Source organism: Podarcis liolepis (assembly GCF_965112155.1).
Source record: "Podarcis liolepis genome assembly, chromosome: 5".
In the NCBI taxonomy this organism is placed as follows: Eukaryota; Metazoa; Chordata; class Lepidosauria; order Squamata; family Lacertidae; genus Podarcis; species Podarcis liolepis.
Window position 1 is genome coordinate 91,324,032 of NC_139556.1, and position 15,354 is coordinate 91,339,385.

At 45.5% G+C, this 15,354-nt stretch overlaps 1 protein-coding gene across 5 annotated transcripts in view; it reads right to left on the bottom strand.

Moving 5' to 3' along the window:
- TBL1XR1 (TBL1X/Y related 1) overlaps positions 1-15,354 on the bottom strand; it is a 190,531-nt gene that overhangs the window by 5,511 nt on the left and 169,666 nt on the right. For all 5 annotated transcript variants that reach the window (XM_083504263.1, XM_083504267.1, XM_083504266.1 and 2 more), the window contains exons 6-15: positions 14,172-14,304; positions 12,765-12,906; positions 11,721-11,784; positions 11,460-11,557; positions 9,904-9,964; positions 9,003-9,124; positions 8,238-8,312; positions 6,027-6,154; positions 3,996-4,161; positions 2,276-2,377 (exon numbers count right to left, since the gene is read on the bottom strand). In XM_083504263.1, the coding sequence (XP_083360389.1) occupies positions 2,276-2,377; positions 3,996-4,161; positions 6,027-6,154; positions 8,238-8,312; positions 9,003-9,124; positions 9,904-9,964; positions 11,460-11,557; positions 11,721-11,784; positions 12,765-12,906; positions 14,172-14,304 (1,091 nt within the window). The remainder of the gene's footprint in view (positions 1-2,275; positions 2,378-3,995; positions 4,162-6,026; positions 6,155-8,237; positions 8,313-9,002; positions 9,125-9,903; positions 9,965-11,459; positions 11,558-11,720; positions 11,785-12,764; positions 12,907-14,171; positions 14,305-15,354) is intronic.

Below are 15,354 nucleotides of genomic sequence, written 5' to 3' on the forward strand. Positions count from 1 at the left end.
TCTATGAAACAACGGATTAATCCACAAGAAGATACATTACTTCTTAAGAGCATCAGTTGCATACAACAGAGAAGAGGCCTATTGTCACAGATAGGATATCTCTGACTCATGGATGCTAGGGAGTAGCAAGAGGGGATGAACAATTCGTGTTTTTGCCCTGGGCCTATGTGTACTCCCTCCCGGTATTAGCAAGCACTGATACTGAACGTTGACAGCTGGGAAACAAAGGGCTGCCTCTAATGTAAAGGTAAAGGTAAAGGGACCCCTGACCATTAGGTCCAGTTGTGGCCGACTCTGGGATTGCGGCGCTCATCTCACTTTATTGGCCGAGGGAGCCGGCATACAGCTTCCGGGTCATGTGGCCAGCATGACTAAGCCGCTTCTGGCGAACCAGAGCAGCGCACGGAAACGCCGTTTACCTTCCCGCTGGAGCGGTACCTATTTATCTACTTGCACTCTGGCGTGCTTTTGAACTGCTAGGTTGGCAGGAGCAGGGACCGAGCAACGGGCGCTCACCCTATCACGGGGATTCAAACCGCTGACCTTCTGATCTGGCAAGTCCCAGGCTCTGTGGTTTAACCCACAGCGCCACCCGCGTCCCTTTGCCTCTAATGTAGCGCTAGGTTAAAGTCACTGGGCAGTATTCTTTCGTTCTGATGGCTAAACGTTATCTGCCTGCAGAATGATGCTGCACAAGGGAACGCAGAAGTAGGTTGCTAGTAATAATGCTGTATGCACGACCCGTTGCATGGTGAGCTTCACGCAAAACGGTTGCATTCGCATCCTATGCTGCACAACATCAAAAGTCACCCGTATGCTGGCACAAGAGTCCTTGAACTAGCAGACAGGGAGCTCCGGGTGCAGCCCAAGATGGCGGCAATCAGGACGCTTACAAGAGCCCCAAAGTTTCCAGAAGTACTAAAAAGCCTTTGGGAGGGGGGCAATAAGGGGGCATCCCAAAAAAACCTGAGCCCCAAAGAGGACTGAGCATGCTCAGTGCCCACAGAATGCTAAGTGTCTTTTGGTAAGAAAAAGGAAAGCTTGGAGGGGAGAATGGGATGGTGTGCCTTAGAAAAGGGCATGGATGGCACCCTGAGCTTGAGCGCTACAGGATTTTGTTGCCGGTCCTCCTTGCTGTACACACTGCTGAGTTAAATGGATGTTGGTAGTGAACCTGAGCGTTTTGCTTTTTTAAAAAAACAAAACAGAAAAAGTCTTCTCTTGTTCCATGTCCCTCGTACCTACGGGACCACCTCTCCTGGTATGCCCTGTGGAAGACCTTAAGGTCCATAAATAGCAACACCCTAGAGGTCCCGGGCCCTAAGGAAGTTAGATTAGCCTCAAGCAGAGCCAGGGCCTTCTCAACACTGGCTCCGGCCTGGTGGAATGATCTGTCTCTTGAGACCAGGGCCCTGCGGGATCTGATCTCTTTCCGCAGGGCCTGTAAGACAGAGTTGTTCCACCTGGCCTTTGGCTTAGAATCAGTTTGATTCCCTCCCCCTCTTTCTCTTTCCTTTCTCCTCCTATGAAGAGATTGCACCCTAATGTTTTAATGTTATATCTTAATCTTTTAAATTGTATTTTAATCAAGTTGTTTCTATTATTGGTTGTTAGCCGCCCTGAGCCTGGTCTTGGCTGGGGAGGGCGGGGTATAAATAAAAAATTATTATTATTATTATTTATTGAGAAATAATTTCTTCTGTAGTCCATTTTACTCAATTTTACCCACTTCTTCCCCACATTTGCATGCAGTCATGAGAATCTCAAAAGAATGACTGGACATTCTTGTTTTGCGGTAGCGCCTTGGTTGGAAACGATAGCATTTGAACTCTCTGTGTCAAATCTGAAAAGGCATGGCAATTTGCTTGTCCCTGTAAGAAGCAGGGTGAGGTGGGGGCAGTATCTGGACTGTATTTGGGGGCTGTCAGGAAACAGGATCACAGGAAACAAGAGGGCAAACAGGAAGACCCGTCACTGTCTCCACTCAAACAGGAAGCCGCTAATGGTCTTTCCTGTTTGGGAGGGTCCAATGGCCAACCTAGACGGGTGGAGTTGGTCTAAGCCTGGCAAACACTTCATTCACTACCTAAGGAGATACGCCAATGAATGCTTAACTTTTTCATTTACTGGTTTCATGAAGCGCTGCATTAAGTTGTAGTCCCGCCTAGCTTGTCACACAGCAATGGGTCTTCTGGCTTGTTTTAAGAAGCCTCTACATTTCCAAGCTCACTCGGATATTCCAGGAGTGACAAAGTGCAAGAACCTGTGTACTTACTGAACCATCTGAAGCACTCGCTCCAACTTTGTCTCCTCCTGCATTCCAGCAAACCTCAAAAATGCCTCCTGTTCCCCGATAACTATGCACTAGAGCACCCGTCTGAAAAAGAAAGGGGGGGATAGAAAGCAATTAAAATACATTATCATCCTTGTTAATATAAACACATACCACTTGATTTTCTGTAAGTATGCATGCATTCGAAACCACATACATTCTGAACACATTATTTTCCTGTGTGGGATACAGATCTCCAGTAATAGAGGATGGGTGACAACAGAGACATGAGCACATGGACCATTCTCTGCAGTGCCTTTCTGTGCCTGTGGGGGAGACAGAGAGCAAGGCGGAACTCTACAACAGGCATAGGCAAACTCGGCCCGCCAGATGTTTTGGGACTACAACTCCCATCCTCCCTAGCTAACAGGACCAGTGGTCAGGGATGATGGGAATTGTAGTCCCAAAACATCTGGAGGGCCGAGTTTGCCTATGCCTGCTCTACGAGGTCCCTTGCATTTTCAAGTGCCATGTTCTAGAGAAGGAAGACACTACTGATCACAAGGAAGGGGACAAACAAATGGAACAATGTGTTGCGCTCAGCCTGTTTAGTGCTTCTGAACTTAGCCCAGAAGCAAATTGGAAACTAGTGCAGATGAGCTCAAAGATTTTATATGCCCTCTCTTAGCAAGCCATAGCATTTCTGCTTAAACAGGACTTCTAATATGTTTTTCGGGAGCCGCCAGTCACTATTATAGTCCAGCTAGCAGGTTATCAATACGCATAGACCCGGGGGGGGGGGGGGGACACGACATATGCGCAATGCAAACCATTCTAGTTCCTTTTAAAAACGCCTCTTTCGCAGGGCCACTTCTGAAATAACACTGTGCTAATAGAGATTTTTAAAAGCAAGGGGAAAGTTACATGGGAAATAGTCTTCTGAGACTGTATTTGTGAGCAGGGAGGGTCCGACTGGAATGCAGGAGCCCATTTTAAGAACCTATCAGTTCACCTTAAAAAGCCATTTCTGTGCCAACGATACAGCTTCCGGAAGAGCCAACTCTTGCTTTTGATGTTCCCCTCCTTCTTAAATAACCCTGTTTGTTCAGACCCTCTTAGGGCAGAAATCCTAACTGCGTATTGCATTTTAATGGGAGCCCTGTGCTTGGAAACATGCGCTCTCTCTCTCTCTCTCTCTCATAAACATTGGGGAAATCCTTGGTGCAAAGGAGAGGAATGGCTGGGAGAAAGAAAACAAAATGTGCAAGGTTCCCCGGGCATTCAAGGAGTGTGCCAAGGAGTGTGGTGGAGTCTCCTTCTTTGGAGGTCTTTAAGCAGAGGCTTGACAACCATATGTCAGGAGTGCTCTGATGGTGTTTCCTGCTTGGCAGGGGGTTGGACTCGATGGCCCTTGTGGTCTCTTCCAACTCTATGATTCTATGATTCATTCAAGAGGCATGCTGGACATGAATGGTGAGGACTACTGTTGGGACGTTCAGCAGCAATAAAGGGCCACGTTCCCTATCACCAAGTGTTGCCATTGTAGAAGCAAGGAAAAGACCCCAGACACCCTGAAAAGCATCATCATCATCATCATAACTTAGCCCCTGATATTAAAAGCTGTCCTGGCAAATCCGACTGAGGAGTGTGGGGCAAGAACCCTAAGAAAGAAAGGAATTTAAATAAAATAGCTAAGCACAAACAACCGCCCAAGCAGACGCACCTGTGTATTCCAGATGTGTACACATTTGTCGAAAGATCCACTGGCCAGGTACCTGCCGTCAGGACTGAAAGCTACACTGTACACAGGTTCTTGGTGTTTCGTCAAGGTGTGGATGCAGATCCCTCTGTCTACATCCCATAACCGAACTGTAGAATCGAAAGATGCACTGCCGAGACGGGAAAGAATGGGAGGGGGAAGCAATTGCTGTCATTTCAATATTGACTTTAGAATGTATTTACCTATGCTTTCTTTCTTTAAAGAACAAAACAAAACCATGCACTGGGGGGAATTAAGGGTGGAGGAAGAAAAGCAAAAGAATAAGGGGAGCGCAGCAGAAGAGGTACAGCAGAAAACGTGCATTTAAAGGGCTGATCTTTCATAATCAGGGCTGTGTAGGTGCCTGCCCCTGTAACAACCCCCTTGGACCCTACAATTGTAACTGTATAGACTTTAGCTTCATTATTATAACGACCTGTTTCATTACGATTAAATATCCATATCTGGATTTCCTTGGGCTAGTTGGCACTTACCTACCGTAGATTCCGGCATATTAGGTGACTGGGCGTATAAGACGACCCCCCAAATTGGCAGCTGCCAATTTGGGGGGGTCGACTTATACGCCCAGTCTTATACGCAGCAGCTTTGCTGGGCATCAGCAGTGGGCGGTGGGCTCCACGCCGGGAGGAAGCTGCCAAGCGAAGCCGGCTTAGCATTGCTGGGCAGCTTCGCCGGGCGGCTTCCCCCTGGCGTGGAGCCCGCCGCCCACTGCCGCTGCCCAGCGAACCCATACCCGGCGTATAAGACGACCCCTGACTTTTTAGAGGATTTCTCAGGGTTAAAAAGTCGTCTTATACGCTGGAATCTATGGTAGGTTGCAAGTATTGCAGCGTTCTGCAAAACAAGCAGTATTCCAAGAAAAGTCCTAGGACATTATCGCCCTGGGACACTCCTGAATTCGGTCACATCCCCAACATATGTTTAAAGTGCATGGCTTCACCCAAAGAATCCTGGGAATCTCGTTTGGTTAAGGAAGCCAGGAACTGCAGCAAATGGAACAATGTGTTGTGCTCAGCCTGTACTGTACTGCAGCTCTGTGAGGGATAAGCTACAGTTCCCATGATTCTTTGGGGTGAGAGGAAGTCATGGGCTTTAAACGTTCGGTGCAGACGTGACCTTCGAAATAGGATGAGGCACTTGTAGCTGGCTCTGTTTGCCCTCCAAAGGAGAGCGAGAAGCACATGCTCAAATACACAAATGAGAATAATAGCAGGCTTCTTAAAACATGCAAAGGGTTGAAATGGGGACAAGGAGGGGTGCACATACAAGCCCCGTCCAAAACTGCCTGGGCAGCTCTTCAGATCTTTCTGCAATTGGTGGGAAGATCTGAAGAAGTGTGTGCATTTTAAGGTGTTCAATTGAGCACCTTAGTACGTTTCCGAGCACAATTCAAAGTGTTGGTGCTGACCTTTAAAGCCCTAAACGGCCTCGGTCCAGTATACCTGAAGGAGCGTCTCCACCCCCATCATTCTGGCCGGACGCTGAGGTCCAGCGCCGAGGACCTTCTGGCGGTTCCCTCATTGCGAGAAGCAAAGCTACAGGGACCCAGGCAGAGGGCCTTCTCGGTAGTGGCGCCCGCCCTGTGGAACGCCCTTCCAGCAGATGTCAAAGTGATAAACAACTACCTGACATTCAGAAGACATCTTAAGGCAGCCCTGTTCAGGGAAGTTTTTAATGTGTGATATTTTACTGTATTTTTGGTTTCTATGGAAGCCGCCCAGAGTGGCTGGGGAGGCCCAGCCAGATGGGCGGGGTATAAATAATAAATTATTATTATTATTATTATTATTATTATTATTATTATTATTATTATTATTATGGTTTGAGACCTCCCTGTGAGAGGGAGGCCCATCAATCTGTGGACCCCAATTATCCCCCCTCGCATAGGGGGAGTCCCCACAGTTTAAACCTTCATGTCCTGAGGATGAATTCTGATGCCTTAGCATAGCTGCTGTCTCCCCCTGACAATATTACCTTGCTAACATAAGATTGGCATTTGGGTTGTTTGTTCCTGGCCCCGTAGGACTCCATTTGATAGTATAAATTTCTTTGTTGTGTGCTTGTAGATCGTGGACACAACTATCTTGTTTCATACTCCAGATCTAAGAGAGGTCAAGAGAGGAGAAAGAGCATATCAACTTTCTGTGCAAAGGGTTTCCCGGCAAATATCGCAACCCCCTTCCTTCCACCAAAGCAAAGAAACACACAGTGCAAATGAAGACACTTTGCTCCGGGGGTTTTCGAGCCCAATTCTCATGTGAACTCGGCACTGCATTTGTAGGCGCCCGGTCACCGTTCTGCAATCTGTTCTGCGCACAGCTGTGGCAATTTCCACAGCACCCAACGCCAAAGGAGGCTCGTCGCGAAGCACTGGAAGGAAGTGCAAAAAATGGGTGGAGAGCTGCTTCACGGAAGCGGCCTCCCATTTGCAGTGAACTCCAGGTGTTCTTTCCTGCCCACCTAGCAGTTCGAAAGCACGTCAAAGTGCAAGTAGATAAATAGGTACCACTCCAGCGGGAAGGTAAACGGCGTTTCCATGCGCTGCTCTGGTTTGCCAGAAGCGGCTTAATCATGCTGGCCACATGACCCGGAAGCTGTATGCCGGCTCCCTGGCCAATAAAGCAAGATGAGTGCCACAACCCCAGAGTCGGTCACGACTGGACCTAATGGTCAGGGGTCTCTTTACCTTTACCAGGTGTTCTCTACGGAAGCGTTGATTTGGAAAGGATCCTGAGGGTGATCTCGTCCAACCCTCTGTGATGCAGGAATCTCAACACAGAATCATAAAACTGCTAAACTGCACATGCGTATGGGATGAGAATGTGCTTTCATAGGACGGAAACCAAAACAAACAAACAAATTCCAGTGTGTGGTTAAAAATGCTGCAGGGTATCAGTCTCTAAAAACCTGCAGAACTGCTGCTGGGTTTATGTAAAGGGAACCGTATTGGCTAGTTCTGGACAATACTGAACTAAATGAACCAATGGTCTGACTCTGTATAGACTCAGCTTCCTGTTCCTTTCGTTGTAGACTATAATCCTCTGGAACAGTGGCAATTCCTGTTCTGCATTCTAAAAGGCTCAACGAAGACACCAGGGTGGTATTCAACTAAGTTTTACTCAAAATAGATCCACTGCATTTAATGAACGTCAACAAGTTAGGTCCATTAATTTCACTGAGTGCACTCCCAATAAAATTTAGTTGGACACCAACCGGGGGAAATATGTTACACTAAAACAAGTGAAACAAGGGGCTGATATGAGCTGATAGCCACACCAAGTCCTTTTTAAAGTCAGGAAGATGAAGCATGTCAATTAAATTGACTGACAAGTAGAGGTAGCGCAAGGAAAAGGAAGGTCTTCCAGCAACACTAAATCAAGTCATTGAACACGTAAAAAAGCCTCAACATGCTGCGATTGGGATTAGCAAAGGTGGCTTTAGAAGCAAATTCATGAGGACAGGCTAATCAATGGCTATTGGCCAAGTATCATCCAATACTCAATACTGGGGAGCAAGCTGACATGACTAAGGTCTTTGAGGGCAGAAACTGGAACATGCTGGAAGACACTAGTTCATTCTAGAAGGTTCTTTTTTTTTTACTGATAAGAGTTGGAAATGTTATGTTTTATGTTTTGGCTGTCTCAAGGTCACGCTGAGATAGATAAATTTGTGCGCTCAGCGAACTGGTAATTCTTTCTTACTTTCATTTTCGACCTTGAACGTTTGCAGATTTCTCTGAAGTTGTTTTGTGTGTGTGTGTGTTTTGCCTTCCGTGTGTTTTTTTGCCTTTCATGAAAAATTCCTCTTTTACTGATGAACCTTTGATTCTGCGTGTTTTATTACTTCCAAGACACATTCACTCCAAATATACGTTTCTGCAACTCTGCTATTCATCAGGACATGGAGTGGCTAGGATTTTAGGCTGATTCCTGTCACCGGCAACAGAGAATGGGGGCATCCAAAAGGAGATTTGACTTGATAGGCTGGTCCAGCAAGATGTTTCTGATGGCATTCTAGGACACCAGGCCCCAATTTTGCCAAAGATGACTAACAACGTTGCCAGTCAAAAGAAGGCCAAAGCCTTCTTGGATACATAGCGATAAACTCCAAATAAGAACGTGACTGAAAAAGTATAGCATAAGTAGTTTATTACAAACCCAGATCACCCGGTGTTGTACATTTTACCTTTAAAGTCATGTCATCGGAACAAGATGCCAGAAGATTACCAGTGGGATCCCATTTGATTGCGTTAACTTCATTCTGAAATTTAAAAGGAAGAGGGAAGTTGACATCTCCCATTTCATTGACATAAGAGGACAGGGAAATAAAAGGAAGGCTCTTCCAACTCAGAAACAACATGGCGGCACCATTAATCCAGAAGGAACAATGCTGAAATTTGATGGAACATAAATCTTGAAATTATTCAGAGGCGGGCAATGGATACAGCAGGCTCTATTGGGCTTGGCCCAATACCACTCAGATTGCATCCAAAGGACACTTACGAAAAGGTTTTGCTAATTCAATGGGCCCTCCTTTGGAGGAAAAATGCTTAGCTTAATAACAGCACCATGGCACCATCTTTGCCTATGCAAATTGTACAGTCAACGCAACGCAAAAGCTGTATGGGGCACACACGGGCTATGCTGTCCCCTTACGTTAGCTGAGCTAACGTAAGAATCTGTAACACATTCACAACTTTCAAAAGAATCCAAGAATCCATGCCTGGAATCTGGAACAGATCTCTCATGAACTCATGGGAAACACTGTGATCTCTTGGGGGTGCAGGTCCTTCATGGAAGTAACATACGGTGATGGGTTGAGGTGACACGACACCAGGAAAGCTCTGAGCCATCCGGCAACAGGATCACATCTCTTAACTTTGCTCCCTATGTGCAGCTTATACTAAACAAGTGGAACATTGTTTTAAAAACAGAACAGAACTATACTTACGGTGTGGCCCTGGAAGGTTTTGATGGGCTTATCTTGGCCTAGTTTACAGACGTGAATACACATATCTGTGCTACAGGAGGCGAATGTGTTGTTGCTCTGCCAGTCAACATCTAACGCTGGTGCTATTGACAGACAGACAGACAAAACATTAAGCAGAAACATAACCTCCCCCCTATTCATGAGCAAACGGTATCGAGGTATCAGCCTAGAGCAGAGCAGAATGTAAAATTCAGAGGGAATTGCCCTTGTCGCTCAATTTCATCTTTCTATATGGTTCTTATATACAGTGGATCCTCGGGTTATGTACCGTCCTCCTTACGAACGCTTTGGGTAACAAGCTCCACCAACATGGAAGTAGATGCTCCTGGTTGCAAACTTTGCCCTGGGATGAGAGCGGAAGTTGTGCGCCTTTGGCGCGGCGGCAGCGGGAGGCCCCATTAGTGAAACCGTGCCTCATGTTAAGAACAGTTTCGGGTTAAGAGCGGACCTCTGGAACGGATTAAGTTCATAACCGGAAGTACCACTGTACTGTGGTATTTTTATGTATTACAATTTTGCTGTTATTTTTACTGATGATAATTTAAGTAACGATTCATTGCAATTGTCGAGAGTGAATTTCTGCTTATTCTTCTATTTGCTGATATTCTGCAAGATCATTTTAAAGTCTACTGTTATAATCTAACAAATTACTGAATACTACAGAGTGTAGTACTAAATATATCTTCTTTTGATAATGTAGCAAAGAGATTTTGTGCACAGTCGTGCTTTTTTAAAAAAAGAGGTATGGATAATCTTGATTTTAATCAGGACCAACTGAGCCTTAAAAGGCAGTGTCTTCCACTGTTAATTGTCCCTCCCCTAGTTTTCAAAACTAATTGGTTCTTTGAAAAGAAATACGTACCAGAATGGAAAGGAAACTGCTGTTTGGCTTCTCCAGTATGTGCATCCCAAATAATTGTGGTCTGAATTCAAAAAACAAACAAACAAACAGCAAAAGACCATAAAATTGCTTTTGTAGATCTCACTCGTTGCTAAAGTCTGGCAAACCAGCATTATTCAGATTGTATGTTTTGTAGGTTTGCTATTTAAAAATGCCCCAAGCAAAAGTTTATCTACCAGACAGGTGCAGCTTACAAGTTTGCATTCTTAGAAAGCAGTTCCTAATATCCATATTACTCGTCTGTAATCTCCTAATTAGCTCATCTCCCTTCAAATATTTGCAGGCTGCAGCGTCTGCCTTCAGCTAACCACTTAGTGCCCGACACATTATTTGCACACCAGCAGCTCCCTCCTGCCCCAAAAGAGGTTTCAGGGGTGGGTGATGTGAAGTAGAGAGCGTGCTAAACCCTTTCTCCACCAGCTGCTTATCCACTCTAAATCCAACACAAGCTCCCTTTCCTTTGTGCAAGGTTCAGAACTTGTTTGCCTTCACTGTGACATATAATGACTAGAAAACCTTCATGTTCGTAAGATTAAGAGCTACTGCAAAGAGGATGACTTCTGGCCTGTTTGAGAAATCTCTCTCTCTCTCTCTCTCACACACACACACACACACACACACAGATTTTACCCAGGACAAAATTGGAATCAACAAGCTTTAGGCTCATGCGCTCCCTTCCCATCCTTTCTGTGCTGAGAAAACGACACAGGGATCCCTTAATTTATTTAAAAGGACTATCCCAATTGCACTTCTCAGAGAGATCCCATGAGTGCATTTATTTGGCAAAGTTACATCACCTTGTGATGTGGATTTTCCAAATTAATGTATTTAAAATTATTTTTGCTGTAAGTGATAATAACTTATTATTATTACTACTATCACCATCCTGCTGCCCAGTTAATTGAGGGCACCTTTTCAACCGGTCAAAAGCATTTTAAGTGATTCAAACCAACTGATAGGACTAAATGCTTCATTCTTGAAGCATCTGCTTAAAACTTCCTGTGAATGTGAAACATACATTTGTCCTCTTGGGTCAGGGAGATCAGTGACAGCCCCCTTTCGAGTGCACATAGCATAGCAAATTTGGGTTTCCTGCTGCAAAATTAATAAAGGAGCCCGTAAGCAAGAAAAGGGAAATCCAAGGGGACGTCATGCATAAACTGCAGGAAATGTTCTCTAAGATTCTCCATATATTTGTCTGCTCTCGTCTTAAGCTGCTTCAGCCTTGGGAATGTTCACTTGCTCTCACAGGTTCGCCATTTGACAGTTCGCCCCCACCATACTTGAGCGAACTGCAATTTCCACTAGTATTAAGTGGCCACATTTGTTGTCAAGAATGCTCAGAAATCACCTGTATTAAAGCCTAGTGATGATTGTTGTTTCCAAACCCAGACAGGCTCTCACATGGCCTTACTGTCTTTTTTTCTGTTGGGTTTTCAAATCTAAACCTGTTTGGTGCGCCCCATAATTTGATCTTGCTGAAATGGGATTACTGAATAAGCCAGATGCTGTCTCACCTTGTCCACGCCTGCGCTCAATATGAAGTTGCCCTTTTTGTTCCATTTTAATGCGAAAATGGGACCTTTATGTTGCCCTAACGTGCTGGCGAGATTACCTGGACAATAAAAGAGAGCATTTATTACAATTCTAAAATGGGAAAACGAAAGATCGAAACAAATTATGCCATGCACAAGAGAAGAAAAAGGGACACTGGAACAAAATTACACAAAATTTCGAAAGATAGAAAAAAGAAGACAACTGAAAAACCGTGTGCTCACCATCTTTAGTCCATATCCTTGCAAATCCATCATATGACCCTGTTGCTAGAAGCGTACCTTCGCTCTGTGGGGCAAAAGAAGAAGAAGAGAAGAAGAGTTTGGATTTGATATCCCACTTTCTCACTACCCTAAGGAGTCTCAAAGCGGCTAACAATCTCCTTTCCCTTCCTCCCCCACAACAAACACTCTGTGAGGTGAGTGAGGCTGAGAGACTTCAGAGAAGTGTGACTGGCCCAAGGTCACCCAGCAGCTGCATGTGGAGGAGCGGAGACGCGAACCCGGTTCACCAGATTACGAGTCCACTGCTCTTAACCACTACACCATGGGTAGGCATGGTGAGTCTTTATTGCACTGATGGGGGTGGTGCGGTGCAGAATCTGTTTAAGGTCTCTTCCCCAAGATACCCCTCTTCCACTTTTCCCAGGTCTGGGGAACCTGACGCCCACCAGATATTGTTGAACTGCAATCCCATCATCCCTGACTGTTGGCCATAAAAGTTATGAGTTCCCAACCCACTGACCTACACCTTTGTTTTTTTTCTTTGTTATGCTGATCTGGGACTATTATAAAGCTCGCTTGTAACTTTACTTGCTCTTTTGCACTTCCTGCCTTCCTGGCTTTAGTTTCTTTGCCCAGACAGCTGATTTGAGTGCGCTCAAGGGCTTGTGCATGCCTACTGTGTACAACTCCGGTACACAATAAAACACTTCTGAAAGCCCACTGAGTCTTGAAAGCTCTCTTCTGCGCAGAACAGGGAGCGGGTGTGCTTCCTGAACCCTTACGGGGTTGCAAAGTTCAGCCTTCCAGATAATATCCCAGCTACGCCAAATGTTGACCTTTCAGCAGGTATGTGTTTTACTGGTTGCCATGGGCATTGGTGGCATTAAGAGCAGCGGCAAAAAGGACACGGTCAACTCACAATTCTAAGTGGAAAGTTCAGAAAAGAACTCCCTCATCCCCCTCTGTGGATGCCCACTGTAACTTGGAAGCTGAAAATATGGGTTTTGCAAAGTACGTTTGGAGCACCAGGGAGTTTCTGCTTACATTCCAATCTAGGGAAGTCACGTCTTTGTTGCTCGGTACATCTTGGCCCCCTTCTCGTATACAGTGCCGAAGGACCAGCTGTGTGGATCCACTGGTACTGTTTTCACTAAGGTTCCATATTCTTGCCGTTGAATCTCCCGATCTGTAAAATAAACAGGGATCATGGGCTTCTTTGAGCCAATAATTTACCACCACCTTGCAAGAGCAAAAGGTGTGGGTAACAGTGCCTGGTCACAACCACTCCCAGAATTACAGGCTCTTTTGCTAGAAACGTTCCAATCAGTCCTTTGCATTTCTTCTCTGTGTGCACTAACGTTACACGGACCTCATTCTGCTGTTTTGAATGGGATTGCTTTTATGTTGCCCAAAATAACGTGCTTCCAACTTTCGCCACTGCAAAGAGCCAAGAAGCTACGGTTAATGATGCCAAAACGAACACAAAAATCCCCACTTTTAAAACATGCCACTTTGTCGACACCTTTGTGCGATTCAAGCAGTCCTATTCCCAGGGTCTTCAGAGAAGAGCTGGACCGCTAATTAAAGTATCCGCAGCTGGAGGATACCAAACCACCTGTCGCAGTGTGCAAAATATATGGGGACAACTAGCAAATAAATTAGCAGTGAACTAGCAGAGCTGGCCTCCAATTTTTCAAAAGATTTATTCCCCTGCAAGCGAGCCTTCCATTTTTCTCCTTCATGCTCAGGGAGTCCCCCCCACCCAACACAATTGCTTCAGAATTTTGGTGGGTGTTAGGCTGAGCTTATACTTTATAACAGTGAGGTGGTTCTGGGTGTTGGACTTTCCTTTAAGCATTTAGCCAGCATGCTTCTTGATATGAAAAAACAACAACACCCATGGGATTTTGAAGAAGGGAAGAAGAGTTTGGATTTGATACCCCGCTTTATCACTACGCTAAGGGCTAACATTCAAAGTGGCTAACATTCTCCTTTCCCTTCCTCCCCCACAACAAACACTCTGTGAGGTGAGTGAGGCTGAGAGACTTCATAGAAGTGTGACTGGCCCAAGGTCACCCAGCAGCTGCATGTGGAGGAGCAGAGACACGAACCCGGTTCACCAGATTACGAGTCCACTGCTCTTAACCACTACACTACACTGGCTCTGGAAGCTGTGGAAGTTGGCTACCAAGTGCCTCAGAACAGCATGCTTACTGATTTTGTTTTTAAGGTAAGTTCTTCCTCTCTCCCTCTCTTTGCCTTTCGTTTTTTTAAAAAAGAACTTTCTGCACGGATAAGAAGTTAAAAACTAAAAAGACTCAGCTTCTTTATACAAAACAAACAGATGCCAGAAGTGCGGTCGGTGGCCTCCCCGCCTTCTCATGCTTAAAGAAAAGGCCGTGCAACCGGAGTAAAGAATTGCCTCTGTAAATTTCTTTAGGGGAAACATACCCAGAGGCCAGGAGGTCGCAAACAGGGTTCCACGCACAGATGAATACTTCTGATTCGTGGCCACGCAGCACCACTGCTTTGTTAGAAGGGATTTCGACGTCGCCATCTACTTCCATCATATCCGTGTGATTATCTGCAGAACAGAGGACAACAACCGGGGGTAGGTGTGTTACTATGGACCCATTCCTTCTTTGAATCCTGCCTTTTGGCCTGCAGGACCACGGACAGCGCACCTTGGCTGCTTGGTACATCTTTGCCCCAACCCCACCGCCATCTTACATATAGTGCTGATGGACCAGAGGGCACTGGTTTGAGCAGCAGCAGTCAGCAGGGAAGGTGGCGGTGCTTATCTAACCTCTCACCAGCACTGCTACTTAAGAGAGCGGGCTTCTTAGAGACTTGCTTCTCAGTTTGATCCTTTCTCGTGGTTCTGAATGTTTCGTGGTATTTTATGCATTGCTACTGGCTGATAATTTTAATTGATTACAGTTTAGTAATTCTTTGATGTAATGGTTAAGTGTGAGCTGTGTAACTAGTGTTTGCTGATAAATTTAATGCTATCCGAATGGATTATTGAACATTGCTTTATTTGCTTATTTTAAGGTTAGGTTGTCATTGCAACTTTTTATTGGATCAGATTATTAGGCGTGTGAGATCTCTGCAGTCTGCTTTGTTGTTTCTTCAGCTTAAAAACCCATCTTGTGTGTAGTAATATAGAAAGGGCGGTATACGATTTAAAAGTGAAATGAAATGAAATTTCAGCACAGTGCAAATGCACTGGCAGAACCAATCCGCCACTCATGCTGGTGCACTTGCACTGCACCAACCTCCCTGATGCCTCTCCCTTCCTGGTAAGCACAGCAACACCAGGGAAAAAGAAAACATTACTGCTCTGTCCCACCAACCACTACTGGTTTTCAGCAGGTTTTCACACTCTAACCATTGACTCTGAGCACATACTCTGTTGGGCTTTTCTCTGCTTCCCTTGATCACTGGGCCTTCTGGCACACCCTCCTACAGCTAAGCATCAGAAGCAATGTGCCCTTTGTTCAGTTTGGTGCAACTGAACTGCATTCAACCCACCAAATGGGGTCCTAGGAGTGGAGATTCAGAGTGGTGTAGTGGACAGAATGCTGGACTTAGCGGTGATGGGGATTTCTATCTCCTATCTGGCCATGAAGAT